The sequence below is a fragment of the Perca flavescens genome, chromosome 14, assembly GCF_004354835.1.
Source record: "Perca flavescens isolate YP-PL-M2 chromosome 14, PFLA_1.0, whole genome shotgun sequence".
In the NCBI taxonomy this organism is placed as follows: domain Eukaryota; kingdom Metazoa; phylum Chordata; class Actinopteri; order Perciformes; family Percidae; genus Perca; species Perca flavescens.
The window spans coordinates 33,294,695-33,310,471 of NC_041344.1; the positions used below are offsets into that span (position 1 = coordinate 33,294,695).

A 15,777-nucleotide genomic window follows, 5' to 3' on the forward strand; every position below is an offset into this window, starting at 1 on the left:
TATTTGACACTATAAACACACACTGACCTCCTCGAGCTTTTATTTTGGTACTTCCGGTTACCGGTATTTTGAATTTGCATATTAGCTAAATATTTAGTTTCACCCGAAACATTTAGATTCAACATTTAGATTTAGATTTATATTTAACATTTATATTTAACATTTAGATTTAGATTTAGATTTAATATTTAGATTTAACATTTAGATTTAGATTTAGATTTAATATTATAGAATTAACATTTAGATATAGATTTAGATTTAATATTTAGATTTAACATTTAGATTTAGATTTAGATTTAACATTTAGATTTAACATTTAGATTTAGATTAAGATTTAATATTTAGATTTAACATTTAGATTTAGATTTAACATTTAGATTTAATATTTAGATTTATATTTAAATTTAACATTTAGATTTAGATTTAACATTTAGGTGTAACATTTAATGTTTAGATTTAACTATTTAAAATATCTCTAAGTCGACAAATATTGTTCTAAATGTGCTAAAAAGTGACCCTCAAAAATTCATACCAGTTTTTTAAACATTGTTTGAAGCTAAATGTGACAAAATGTTGCTGTTATTTTCAGAGGGAGCCGCTTTACAAACGGCACCCCATAGTTGTTAGTGTATTTTAGGTCATTGTTTTACAGGTGTCAAAGTGTGTTGTATGTAGCGGGAGGATGAGGACCCAAATGCAGAGAGAGGCAGGCAGGCAGGCAGGAGATGGTGGTTTTAATTTAATTGTAACAAAAAGCGGCAGCACAAAGACTGGAAAACTTACAAACTAAAACTGACGGGCAAAACGCAGGCAGGAGTAAAGTGACGCAGGAACAGACACAAGGCACAGGACGGAAACACAAGGGCATGGTCCCAAACTAAACGGGCACGGACACAAAACGATCTGACACAAGACAAGGGGAACACCGAGGCTAAATACATGAGGAGATGGGTAAATCAGAAACGGGTGAGACAACAAGTGAAGCACATCAGGGCGGGGCAGGACAATCGACAAAGGTGGGAAAACTCAGGAAGTTAATTGGACAAGACAAGACAGAAAACCAGACTATCAAAATAAAACAGGAACACAGACAGAAAATATGACAACAACTAAACACAGACACTTGACAAACCACTAGGCAACACAAGGGACAACAGAGAAGACAGAAATAATCAAAACACACAATACACAGACCAGAAAACAAACCCAACAGGGAACAAAAGTAAACCAAATGCAAAGCAAAACACCAAAACCATAACAAAGTGTGTTTGTTGGCTGTCAACCTTTGCTAGTGTTATGGGAGAAGGAGTTGATTTGAGACATGTATGAAGTGATTTGGTAGTTTTAGTGCATTTTGAATGTGAAATGAACTGCTGTGCCGAGCTGAAACTTGGTTGAGAGAACTGTGTTAAGAGTTTTGAAAAAGTGACCTAAGTATTGAGAGATGTATCCTAGCAACTGTAAAAAACTGTAGTGAACATATACGGTATTTATACAGAGAAAGCTCAGAAAGCCTTTTTTTTTTTTTTTGTATACAAACTCCAAATAAGAATGAAACAATTCTACACTGTACCATTTGAGAGAAACAAGAGAGCAAAGATACCAACATGTCCAGGTAAGATGTCTGAGGTTATGTACACAGCTATAAAAAAAAAGTGAAAAACACTATATCTTTAAGACTGCGTTCTTCCTGTTTTTCAGAAGGTAATGGAGGTGAAAGCAATAGAAACACCACATTCATTAGTATTTAGAGATGATGCAGACATCCCATGTGATGAAGAAAACCTGCCGCATGATGCTGGAGAGAGGCAGGATTAGTCCCACTATTCTTTGGTACTGTTACGTATGTACCTTTAGCTTTTTTCCCCAAGTAATTCCATAAATTACTAGAGACAAAATACTATATTGAAGAAAACTGCTGATTTTCATTCCTTCTTGTTTACCTTACATAAAAAATTGTATATTATACAATCTATATCTTTTCCTTAAATAAACTGTTGAGTAGTGTCAAGTCACTCAAATTGTTCAAACTGTAAAGATGAGAAAGTTTGTAATTACTGTATTGGTGTTTGATGCTAGTGTTTTTACCCTCCGTGTGTTCTGAGTGACAGTGTGTGTGTGTGTGTGTGTGTGTGTGTGTGTGGGTTATATGCGGGAGGGTGCTGCTGACATGAAAATGTATCGGGGCAGCTAACGTTAGTACAGTGTATGGGAACTCTTTTTTTTTTTTTTACCATGTCATTTTCCTAAATCTCTCTCCACTCCTGCACACTAAAGAAGCCCTTGTTAAGAAATCTCTTAAAAGACGTGTTCGTTTAGGAGAGGCTGCGGTCGAATTGAAAGTTAACTAAAAGGTTTAATAAAACAACATGAAAAACAACAGTCAAAACACAATCAAACATAAAACATGAAACACTGCCAGCTGCAGACTGCAAACATGCTTCCCCTTGTGGGGACACAGATTGCAGCCATGCGACATGACAAACACACTGTAACCAGCGGACTTCAGCTGTGACCCTGCAAGGGGAAGCTGCTGTAGTCTGCTGAATGACTAAATATGACTCAAACTAACAAGGACATTTGGCACAAGACTAAGACTACGACTAAATAAAAAATAGGTGACAAAATGAAAACCCTGTCGAGCCTCCGCCTCGGCACCTTGAAAAAAGATTCTTGCACACACTGCCCAATCAGGGGGTAGCACCCTAAGGCACCCTCCCCCTATAAAGCCCCAGTACACGCATTGCTCGCCTCCCTTTTTTACTCAGCCACCTTGAGTTATATCTGTGATCATATTTTTTGTCACCATCAGGTGTCACATAGTAATGGCCTCGACTAAGAACTGCGCTTCTTGGTCTTCTGCTGCCTAAACGGGTGGGGCTGGACCTACGACCAGGCCACGTCACATCAACCTACTGGAGCTGCACCACTTTGCCCCTAGCCTGACGTGGTCATACTCAGATTCTAGTCAGAATATGAGTCTGATACTGCTCCATTGAGCTGGGATTATGGGGCGTGTTTCAACCGAACCAGAAGAAGAAATGCCTCTGCACTCAATTAGATAGACCTACAACCAATCAGGGAAATGGAGACAGACATCACAGAAGCTGAAGTCAGTCAGGCTTCGACAGAGCAAAGGCAGTTTGCGTGTCGTGCGGACGGGTGTAGTAATGTGTATACATACGTGATCACAGTTCTCTGTTCCTCTTTTAAAATGAATGCACTGTCGCCATCTTCTATAACAGATGCGATGGCAGCCATCTTTGTTGTATACGAATTCAACCCAAGCGCTCTTTGGTGAAGTATTTGATTACGTTACTGTGGATCATCTGTCCATCATCGTATAAAGCCCGCCCTCACAATTTGATTGGTCCGAACAGCTCTGGTTTGAGCATAGTTGCTCCACAACAGATCAAGTCCAGGCCGAACTAAGTCCGGCTGGCATCCAGGCTACTTTGCCCCGCTGTTGGTCGGGACACATGTCATAGTGAGATCGGACAACACTACAGTAGTGTAATTTAACTTTATGGAATTATCCTGTTAAACAACTAAATTGTCTCATTATATCAATTTACAGATTACAACCTTTATTTAATGTTTTTTTTTTTTTTAATAACAGTATTTTTCTGTATTTGTATGGCATTAACCATACCATTAAGAAAAAATCTATAAAATAATACAGTGAATTCCAGTGAAATAATTGTTTTGTTTTTTTGACAGTGTAGGGATCGACCGATCTTTTTAAGGCCAATACTGATTATTAGTAGTTAATTAAACCAATAATTGATATTTGAAACCAATATATGGAACCGATATGCATTTACAGTGAAAATTAAAATCTTTAAATCCAAATTAAGATTTTGGAATGTTACAAACTCCAAAACAACACTTTGTTTAAATGCTTGAAGGAAGTATTTAATAAATGACAAACTTTTACATAAGCAGAGGGACAGACAGAGCTGTAGAGGAGCCAAAGTTAATTTTTAACTTTATGTAGTGTAATCAGGAAATAGTTTGAGCCGTTATCAGTAGGTAGGTGAAGCTTGATTGTCCGCCCCCCCATCCCCCCGATGACGTCAGGATGTGTTTATTTTAGCTCCGCCTGTCATGAATCAAACACATATTGGAAGCCGTGTTTGAGCAGCGGCTCTGACTGTATTTGCTGTGTGTACGCAGCATCTCTTGTCTGAAGGGAAGAAAGGCTTGGGGCTTATCCTTGACCAGGTACAATCATTTCTGATGGTTATTATTCACATAGCTTAATTACTTACTGCCCTTCAATTATTTATGGTTCTATTGTAGTATGTTATCCGTTTAGCTTCTGTGCATGGCAGCTGTCCTAATGACTACATATTTCAGTTAGTGAATGAACTGCACAATTTGACTAATTCCACATTGTGTCTGACAGGTACATCAGGAGGATGAGGCGCACTGTGTCTAATTTATTCTTCACCACTGGAATGATGATAGGATTTCTTTCCGTTCGCTTTCTGTCGGACCCATACTTTTCAACAGAACAAGTCTTCTATTTCATGAGGGCTGTAAAGCATGAGGTCAAACATGGTTTACAGCATGTACATACAGGTAGGCATTGTCTTAAGAGTTCATTTAATTGCGTTTTTATTTGTGCTTGTTTTATGGCTGATGTCTTGTCTTTGTTTTTCCTTTTCAATTAAAGCAGTAGTTCTTGGTGTCGACATTGTCTGTTAAAAACAATTCCCCTAAAAGGTGTAATCAATATATCAAATATTGTTAAATATATGTTAAATTGTCATGAAACATCTACATGTTGTGTTGATATATTTAAAATGGACATTTCCTTTGAAATGTGGACTGCTTTCCTTGAATGCTAAAAATCACTTACCGTAATGCCAAATGGGACAGGTGACTCTCAACTTCCTTACAAAATCGTTTGAACAATGGCAAGCCTTTTTTTTCTTTTCTTTTTTAAGGAGGGGAGCAAATTCAACAGGAAAAATAAATCTGATTGATTATGAATCCATTTACAGTTCTTTTCTTTCTTTCTCGAGTTATGTTGGTTAAACTACTGCGGTATTAGAATGTTATCAATAAGGCAAAATCAATTATAGCTGCAAGGTAAATACATATGGAGTAATTTAGGGATGTGTTTTTATAGGAGTTAAATCTAAAACATTTCACCCTAACAAAGGATATGTTTTAAAGTTTTAAAATTCAGTCTGTTGCTTTAGCGCCCCCACACAGTCTAGGTTTTCAGTTTCATTTTATGAATAGACCGGGCCCTGTGGCAAAAATGAGCTTTAGGATCTGACCCCTGTTCCTCTTACTTTTGTGCTAATTAGGAATGGGGCAAACAAAGGGAGTTTGTGTCAGTTGCACAGTTTCCAGCACGCAGCGTGTTGTGTGTGTAAGGTTGGGTGCCTACATTATGGAAATGGAATGCTGCTGACTAATGGTATAGGTAAGTTTTTGCAGTTACCATACAGCTTCAGTGCAGTCATTTCAACAAAAGTCACAATAAAAGTGCAGTACAGCGAAATGAACCAAATCTATAAACTGCAGCAACAACATGCCTTCTTTCTTCTAGATGATCTGAACCACCTTTTGAGGTGTCAAAAGTATTTACATTCATTACTCAGGTAGAAGTATAGATATTAGGGGTTAAAAAGACTTCTGTAGAAGTTGAAGTATCAACTCATCTTTTTACTCAAGTAAAAGTGTAAAAGTACTGGTTTCAAAACTACTTAAAGTATAAAAGTAAAAGTAATGTAAGGAAAAAAATGCCATTAAGGACAAAAGCTTAGACTGCGCCACAGGGGCCTATAGTGCACTACCCCACCTCCACAATTTCTTTTTTCTAAAGGCCATAATGACTTAGCCTCGTGAGACCGTCCTGATCTGGCGAGCTCCAGTTTTCCACTCGCAGATCAGTCTGGCATCTTGAGGCCGAGAAAATTTGGAGCCATTAGCCAAACGACCGGGCCATTCAGCGTTGGTTTTGAGGTGGGTTAGGTGGTGATAGACAGATGGTTTATCCAATCAGCTAACCAGTATTTTCAGACAGCGGTAGCCCTAATTCTGTTAGCCGCTCGCTAATGCTTTTTTTCTCTTGGATCCTTCTTTTGGAATATGGACCGGGAACCTGAAATGGTGCCTTTTATTCCTAAATTCTCGTTACACAAACGGCAAATATCCTTTACAGACATGTTGCTTGCATGCTGAGCTAACGAGCTATGCTTTGCCTGCAGCAGCAGGGGCGGGCTTGTGGTTGTATTTTCATACGCTTCGTGGATCTGATTGGTTGATTTGGCTCAGTCTATCACCAACATAGGTGATAAACAGATGGTTCAGCCAATCAGCTAACAAGTATTTCCGCCCCTTCCCAAAAGTTCTCCAACGGAAAGTTCCCAGATGGATATGCCGAGCAAATGCGAAGCAATCCATCTGGCGGAGTCAGGTTAATAATGACTATAATGTTATATTAAAATGTTAATGTTGAAAAATTTGGGATGCACCTGTTTATGCCCATTGAAAATGAAGGCATTTTAGTACAATGCAAATACATTAAAGAACCATATATGTGTACTACTGAGCATTAACGTGTTTCATGGAGCGGATGATATGATGACTAGTTGCCTATAAGTATTGTAATGGTGCAGAAGTCAAACTTCAGAGGCATGTTATCAATAGCCTTTATTGGATTGTAAATGTACATCAAAGCTTAGCTGCAGGAATCTGTGAGGGCAACGGATGTAAGATAACCAAACTGAAGAAAATTGCCGGTGCTTGGTTGGGACATTTCGCTGGAGTTCTCTTGAGTCTCTGCCACGGACATCTTGGTACTAGGATACATACGTCTGCTATTTCCTTGCTGGAGTGTGACGTGATTTGTGTCATGTGCAGGTGCGATGGATCACGTACAAACCAATAGGGTGTCGGAATGGTATATGTTTATACTTCTCAACCAACCACAATCAAATTCACTCTCTCTGGATGGCGCGATTTAGCTGGATAGGTTTTGGGTTTTTTTGGTGTTTTTTTTATCGATAACAAGCCGGAATGAAAACATACCATACCAACAAACGTATAGATACCCAAAATGTGTACTTAAGTAAGGTAACGAAGTATTTGTACTTCGTTACTTGACACCTGTGAACCAGTAAAGGATGTATTTTTTAGAGCTGGACAGACAGAAGCCGGGTCTTCTGGTCCTGCTGTGGTGTATCCACCTCTGTTTGACTGGTTGAAAAGTGCTCTTTTATGGCTCATCAAAATCAAACCGCAAAAGAAGACGGGGTGCTGTGTTGTTGCTAGGTGCTCATTCTCTCTAAAGACGATGATAATCAGAGGTGGGTAGTAACGAGTTACATTTACTCCGTTACATTTACTTGAGTAAGTTTTTGAAAAAACTATACTTCTAGGAGTAGTTTTAAATCACTATACTTTTTACTTTTACTTGAGTAGATTTGTGAAGAAGAAACTGTACTCTTACTCTGCTACATTAGGCTACAATGAGCTCGTTACTTTTCTTTTTACCTCTTTGGTTTTATTTTGACAGAGAGAGAGAGACTTCTGCTAAAGGCTCTACCACGTGACTGTGTTTCACCAATCACACAGAGTTGTGCAGTCTCGTCACGTGACCATGCTCAAACTCAGCGGCGGGACGGGTTACTTTACAGTCATAGCAAAACTAAAATGTCAGAATCAACCGTCGGCAGATCCAGACGAGGAGGAACACGCCAGAGGCCAGATCAACATGTCCTGGATTTATTTCAGTTACCCGGCTTCACCTAACCTAACCACTGGGGTCCCGCATAACCTGTGTCACGACGCTGGTTAACAACTAGTTCAGTCAACCATCAGGGTTTCCCAATCCAGCGGGGCGTGTTCACATAAAAGAGGTGATGTTTGCACAACATGACCAATAGCCACATATTTTACATAGCAAGAGCAAACTATAATTCTACATAAATATGAAGAACACAGACACGGTTCCTAAGGGGCCATCCACACGGAAAGTTTTTTTGTGTAAACGCACATCTTTTGCATCGTTTGGGTCGACCGTCCAAACAAATCCTGTAAACGCACTGCCTGAAAACGCACTTTTTTGAAACCTGGTCTCAGGGTGAAAAAATTCGAAAACGGCTCTCGTTTGGCTGGCGAGTACTTATGTCCTTTTGATTTCTTACAGGGTGAGTCGTTGTTGCCCATAAGACGCTAGCATTCTGCTAATGAATGCTGATTGGTCAGCGAAGGTCTGATTGCAATCGGAGATCCAGCTTGACGGCATCCAAAGCAGAGCCTGAATGTCAGAGTAAATATTTCGGCGTGGTCTTTAAAACAAGGTGGAGGGTGGGGGTGTGGCCTTGACCAACTGCCACTTTGCTCGTTTGAAAGCCATGATGTCTCTCTCTCTCTCTCATGGGTGGGCAAATTCTCTGGGCGGGCAAAGCAGAGAAAGGGGAGGTAACCTTTCTCCTTATGACCTCATAAGGAGAAGATTCCTGATTGGTCCATCTGAGCTTTCATTTTCTCTAAGGCAGAGCAGGATACCGAGGGCTCAGTTTACACCTATTACCATTTCTAGCCACTGGGGGACCATAGTCAGGCTGGGGGAACTCATATTAATGATAAAAAACCTCATAAAGTGAAATTTTCATGCTATGGGACCTTTAAAAAAAAAAAAACATAAATACAACCAAACTCTTTGCTTGGGGTAGGTTGAAACATTGGGTTGAGGGTTCTGCTTCTTCACATGTGTAATAAAGAATGAACACAACATGTTTAGAGTGAATCTGGTGATTCAAAACTTGCTCCTGTTTGGAGGAATTGGTGTTACAACTGACCCGTGTTGCAACTATCCCCGGTCTCCCCTACTTATGATTAACCTTAGGTCTTGAGCACACAGGACTCAAATGTCCATGCAGCACATTTCTGATACTTTGTTCTGACATGTTTCCAGTTAAGAACGAGAGCTCGGCAGATAATTCCACTCATACAACACGGATCTTGTGCTGGATCATGACAGGCCCCAACAACTTGGAATCTCGCACCAAGCACATCAGGGAAACATGGGCCAAGCGCTGCAACAAAGTGCTGTACATGAGCTCCATCAAGACTGACTTCCCCACTGTGGAGCTCAACGTGAGCGAGGGGAGGGACAACCTGTACTGGAAGACCATCCGAGCCTTTCAGTACGTCCACCAGCACCACCTGGACCAAGCAGACTGGTTCCTGAAGGCGGATGATGACACCTTTGTGGTCATGGAGAATCTACGCTACATCTTGTCCAAATATGATCCGGAAAAGCCATTATACCTGGGCAGAAGGTTTACCCCCTTCATCAGGCAAGGCTACATGAGTGGAGGAGCCGGTTATGTCCTCAGTAAGGAAGCACTGAGGAGATTTGTCACAGGGTTTAATACTGGGGAATGCACCCACTTCTCCACCATCGAGGACATGGCTCTGGGCAAATGTATGGAGAAGATGGAGGTGAAGCCCGCTGACTCCAGAGATGTGAAGGGGAGACAAACATTTCATCCTTATCCTCCAGACTATTACCTGGTCAGACAGCCCCCGAGACCACGGCCTTGGTATCTGATTTACGACCACTATACTCCAGTAGAGGTATGCAACACAATACACAAGTTCCTGTTAAGAATCTGGATTTAGACTGGTCTTAAGAAATCCCATTGTACGAGCTCAGTGTCTCAAGATGCCAGTAAGAAGCCCATCATTCTTGCATTAAAATTAATCCGTATCGGACAATTCTGCACCCCACAATTTAATTGTGCAAGCAAGTAATCAAGTAAAACGTATTTATAAAGCACATTTTACGGACACAATCACAAAGTGCGTTACGAGACATAGAAAACATGACACAATTGTACACAAAATTACCTAATAAACAAAGTGCAGACGGGTCAACCAAACCCCTGTTTAAAAAGGTAGGTCTGTATCTGATTTTAACAAGAGAGTCCACAGAAACAGCAGACTGTAAGAGGGGGGGGGGCAGAGGGTCCGAAGCCAGGTGCGTGGAACAGACAGTAACTGTAACCACATTAATAGAGAAGGGAGGCCATTCTGAAAGATATTTCCTACTTGACAGAATGAGCCATCATTCAAGATATTAGACCTAAGAGAGCAAGCTGGCGAAAATGAATGAAGTAGTTCAGCCACATATGCAGATGCCTGATCATGCAATGCTCTATATCACATGTGTCAAACTCAAGGCCTGCGCGCCAAATCCAGCCCCTCGCACATTCTGATCCGGCCCGCATATCAATTTAGGTTCACAATACATTTTGGCCCACCTAGTTGTGCGCCAAACCAAAAACGTGGGTAACTGTTTTTCAACTTGCAATTACGCAACACTCAAAGCAGAATTTGGCAAATTGCTTTTGACTTTGAGACTCTGAAAATTCCCACAGAAGCAGAGAGCTTTCATATTCCGGCTGTGAAAGAACTTGTTGTGCGTCAGCTGTGTGGTAGCCTACTTAGAAAATGTGATCATTGTTTTGCTCGATTTGCTAAATTCTAGAATGGCGTTGGAACTTTTTTGCTCACTTTTTCAGGGCTTTAGTCAAAGATATTTTACTTTTTCGATGAAATAAAAGCATGTCAATAAACTGTACATGTCTGGCCCTTGGTGCGATTCTCTTTTTCCAGTGTGGCCCTTAGTGAAATTGAGTGTGACACCCCTGCTCTATATGTAAGAGTGAGAATTTTAAAAACTGAATCCTGTATGTGACCGGGGGCCAGTGAGGACACTTAAGAAAAGGGGTAACAGGTGTGAGACCATCTATTTGACTTAGTGAGTAGCCTTGTGTCAGCGTTCTGGATTAACTGAAGACGATCAAGAGCAGACATATTAAGGGCGTTTTCAAAGCTATAGTTTGTTTGATCCAGACGAAATCAGTTGTTGAGTTTGTAAATTTGGAGCGTTTTCACCTTGCTTTGATTTAGTTTCATACGGAGAAAAATCCAAGTGAACCAAAATGCATAACTTCTAAACCATTTATTGGTTAAATGTATCTGGGGGCGGGAGCAAAAAAGTAAACACAGGAAGAAGGTCCTATGTTTTGGATACAAAATTACGAATCCCACTATGGCCACGCCAAGACCTGCTCTACAAAGCAGCTCGATTGGTTGGAGTTAGGCATTTGACCTCTAGTGGTTAAGGTTAGGATAGCCGATTGGTCAGGGGATAGGACCTGTACAAATCAGGTTACGTTACCTTGCGTAAGCATGGATGCCTGGCCAATAAATGCTATTGAAGGGTTGTGGGTCTTGACGTGGCCATAGTGGGATTTGTAATACCGCGTTCTGGACTAGTGCATATTGCTCTCATCTCCATGGTCAAACCAGCTCATTTCATTTAAATCATTTTCTAGAAATTGTTTTGCGAGCAACGTTACTACATCTGCTCTGCTCACCAAGACTTAGCTTTGCCGGCATTTACACGACTGTCCTGCTATTATTACAGACATGTGTCCTCACCACAGACACATGCCTCATTCATGGATTCATGGCGATGCGCAGCTGAGAGTAATTAGGGGAAAAACTGGAATGGATATTTGGATACAACCTTCATCTAAACTTTGTGACAAAAGGGGAGTTTAGATATCCTATAGGCCTATAAATGTTGGGCAAAAGCAGTATCTAAGTTGCTTCTCTTTAATATGGGCTGGATGGTAGCGTGCTTAAAATAGGAAGGGACTTGTCCTGTGGACAAGGAAGAATTTACAATAACTGAAACGGCAGGGCCAGTAATTGGTCAGACTTTAAAAAAACTAAAGAGAAAATGGTAATCAGAAGGCTAGAAGATCATCTTCATTTTCCTAATCAAATCCAACAGATCTTGTAAACTGATTGAAAAGAGTTTTAACGAGTAGATTGAGAGGGGTGTGGGCAAGTCCCAGGATGAAAAGTGGATCTAATAGCCATAGTTGTGTGTGTTAGCATGCTAACAGTTGCTGGTTAGCACAAAGACAAAGTACTGCTGAGGCTGATGTCATTAGTTTTGCAGGTATTCGATCATAAAGCAATGTATTTGACAAACTACTAAAAAGGTTTTGCCTGATGATGTCACTAGAGAAAACTTAAGATGATCACCAAAGTTATTACAATTCATGCTGAGGGGAACATGATTGATATGCACCAAACTTTATGGCAAACCATCCAGTAGAAGTTGAGACAAAACAATATATGACAAATGTGAACCTCAAAGTTACTTGAGGAAAAGTCAGGGGAGCACCAAATCAGTAGAACACATTATCTGGGAGTCATACATGTCTGTACAAAATGTTGTGCCGATCCATCTGGTAGATGTCGAGATATTTCACTCGCCGCATTGGCAATGCATACGCCTGAGTAGTGTAGTAAATATTAATATGCTGAATTTTAGCATTATATATTGGACTATAATTTGAATATTACAAAAATAACGAATGCAATTCCAAATGGTATTATAGATGAAGATAGACAGCTCTCTAATACTAGCAAATTAAAGTGACAAAGGACATTGTGACGTCTTTATCATCCAGTTAAAAGACTTCCTCCATCACAATTTATGACATTGAAAATAATATATTAACAACATTTAATAGACAATATTAATATGCAAGTACAACTCATTTATTTATATCAGGATTTCTTTTATCGCTATATTTATTTATTAGTTTATTTATGAATTATTTAACATGGACTGAAATGGGAGTTCCAAGCCAGGCTCACCAACAGGTTAAACTAAAGGATTACTTCAAGTGTCTATATGTAACTTTTAGTTATGCCATTATGGTCGGCTTTGAAATTCGGGAGAAGAGACCCACTTGACGCGTTCGTCATTTCCAGTTTTAATTTTTTGGGCGACAATCATAGGCGCGGGAAGTAGGGGTGCTGGGGTAGCTGCAGCACCCCCTGTTGGTGGCAGCACCCGTTGTTGGCAAACTGCGATCAAGCCCGTATTACCCAATGGGCATTAATCATTATGGTGATAATTATCCAATCAGAATAAAATACAAGTTGTTTAATGTAATGATTGGGAGAAGGCCGCATGCACTGTGTAGATTGGCTAAAGATAAAGGTGGCTGGGCATAGAGCAGGTTGTTTACATCGCACTGATCCAAGATCAGCTTTCTAAGAACGAGTTGAGATTGAAAGAGTGGAATTAATTAGTAACTGATCCCCGGTCAGATTGGGTTGCATCAGCGAGTGAAAGTGTGGAAAACGGAGAGAAAGCGGCTGCTATAAAAATGTCCCGCGAATAAAAAGCTTTTTAAAAAGAGCTGGGAATGACGAAGAGGAGGATGTCGAGGAGCTAGCCAACGTTAGCTTCGAAGAATTGCTGCCTTCTACCAGCTACACTCAGCCACAGCTAACGGTGGCTAACGTTACCTTTAGCGAAGTTGTTGTGGAAAAAGACAGAGATGAGGCCGGTCATCAGCATTACAGAACAAGGTAATGGCCCCTCAGGTACCATCATCTCTGAAGAGCCTGCACTACGGGGACCGATTACAGAGACCGTCCGGGAGGAAGTTATACCCAGAGGGATATTAGCCTTTCAGAATCGGCGGCTAAATGTCCAGCATCTCGGAGGGGGGACGAGGCTTGCGGCAGAAAGACCCGCTCTCTCACTAACGAGGCACTGACCCGACACCTTCACAACGGTGAAACGGTACCACGGGAGTGGATTCTAGATCACTGTCCACCGGAGACATTTGTCGCTTTGCCTGTAAAGCAGCGCATGTGTAGTAGGGTTAGCGAGCTGCTGAGGGAGGATTTGATCTGCGACTTTGCAAAGAAAAAGACAAGAAATTAGAACTTCTAAAGGTAAGAGCTATTATGCTATCTTTAAATTGAGTAGGTTAATATAATCTGTTGTGACCGTGTGACCAGATAATGTACATATTTTGTTTAGTTTATTGAAATGCCATGCATATCAGACGTATTGCATCATAATTTTGTGATGCTGATATAGGCCTGTGTGAGACTTAGTGGTCAAGTGCAGTAGCCTATATGTTGGCTTTTGCAGTTTGTGAAGTAGCAGCTGACTAAGTGACTGTTATTTTACAACCTGCACTCAGCTGTGTTGTGTGATGGCATTGTTGTATCTTCAGTCAATCACGTTTCAGAATTACTATTGTGCTTTCTGCTTGGGTGATTTTTAGTGAATACTATATCGCCATAGTCTTGAGCCATACAACGCTTTGGTAGGATTTAATTAATTGTAACATTGTCTTGTGATGTGTTAATCAGATGGCAGTACTTAGTTTATTGAACTGGAAAGGCATACTTGATGCCTGCTCAGCTAGTTGACTCAACTAGTCAGGAAAGGGGGAGAGAGAGGGAATGACAGGCAGCAAAGGGCCGCAGGTCGGATTTAAACCCGGGCCACTGCAAAGGAATCTTTTGACCAGTAGTGATTGGCATGTGATTTAGTGTCCATTTAGTTTGCACCATATGTAGCGTACTGCTGAAAATGATTTCCCGTGCCTCTGGCGACAATACAGATTAGCGCCACCTGCTGTTATGGAGACGTATTACGTAACGCTCAAGTCGGCGTCGCTTCGGTGTGTTCCGAGACACTTTTTGGACCGACAGGAGCCGACTGATCAGTCCGACTGGCTTTCTTGCTGACGGTCGGCCGTCGGGTTGGTGTGTCAGAGCCTTAAGAGTTCGTTGTAGCAACCAACGTAATAATAACTTAGATTCATATAGCGCATTTCATGAGACCCAAGGACACTTTACAGGCTATTTTTATGAATGAAATAGACATACTACATACCTAATAATTTACAGTTCCGTAATTGTCTCAGGCAAACCTCAACCAAAACTCGTTTTTTTGCCCGTCGTCTGTCACTCTCCTTTTTATCTTTTGGTTGTTCTTCAGTTCATTTCCTTTTTTTCCTTTGATGGTCCTGCCCCAGTATCAGCCATAACTACAGCAGATAACTTCTAAAATTAAATTAAAATACAATTAGGCCTATATAAATATACAGTATCTCCTGCTACACTTTACCTGGCTGGATGCACTAACAGGCTTTTCCGGTGTTACACCGAAATCTGTGACCCATCAGAATGTGTGCTCTGTAGCACCGTCTACCTGCCGTAAATCATTCTGTGACTTCATGACAAAAATCGGACCCAGGCAGAGGCATTAATAAAAACCTTTATAAAAGAAGCATCCTTTTTACGGTTAGTCTCGTTTGCTGTTACAGGTCATTTATGATCATCAGATGGAACATTACACCGTTTCAGAAACATTCAAAAGTTACATATAGTTACTTTAATACTTTAATAATACTTACGGTTGCAACGGCTGGTGTTATTGTTACATTTACTTGTGCTGTGGATGGAGGTTCATGGTACTCATCCAACATGTCGCCACTGGCTTCCTGCTGTTTGATCGCAGTCTGGATTGTACCTGCTAACCTCTGTGTTTCTCTCTCTTTCTCTCCAGGGTCCAGGTTGCTGCTCAGATTTTGTTGTGTCCTTTCACTACATTTACGCTGTTGAGCAGTACGTTTTGGAGTACCTGACGTACCACCTGCGGCCATACGGATACAAATACAGGTTTAATCCGGATAGTGATGAAGAATTTAACACAACAACTATGTCCACATAAAATGTTGGAGTGTGCACAACAACTCCAACATTTCTGCACTAATTGGAGTAGGGGTTGGGGGTACCAGCAGGTTTTAGAGCCAAGTTCAACTTCTTTTTTTACCGTAATATGTTTAATTCTCCCCAACCATTAACTTTATAATTTAAGATTTTTTAAAAGATGTGTTGATGAGG

The 15,777-nt window shown here is 40.6% G+C and overlaps 1 protein-coding gene across 1 annotated transcript; it reads left to right on the forward strand.

Annotated features, from left to right (window-relative positions):
* The first annotated feature begins 8,988 nt into the window (after positions 1-8,988).
* c1galt1a (core 1 synthase, glycoprotein-N-acetylgalactosamine 3-beta-galactosyltransferase 1a) lies at positions 8,989-15,604 on the forward strand. The gene is made up of 2 exons (XM_028596905.1): positions 8,989-9,606; positions 15,440-15,604. The coding sequence occupies exons 1-2, from the start codon at positions 9,001-9,003 to the stop codon at positions 15,602-15,604; spliced, it is 771 nt and encodes a 256-aa protein (XP_028452706.1). The 5' UTR covers positions 8,989-9,000.
* Positions 15,605-15,777: the final 173 nt, after the last annotated feature.

Excerpts from the sequence above, each read along its gene's own strand:
- c1galt1a (XM_028596905.1), top strand. The coding sequence starts at position 9,001 with ATGACAGGCCCCAACAACTTGGAATCTCGCACCAAGCACATCAGGGAA. Across the intron at positions 9,607-15,439 it reads ACCACTATACTCCAGTAGAG|GGTCCAGGTTGCTGCTCAGA; the intron begins GTATGCAACACA and ends CTTTCTCTCCAG.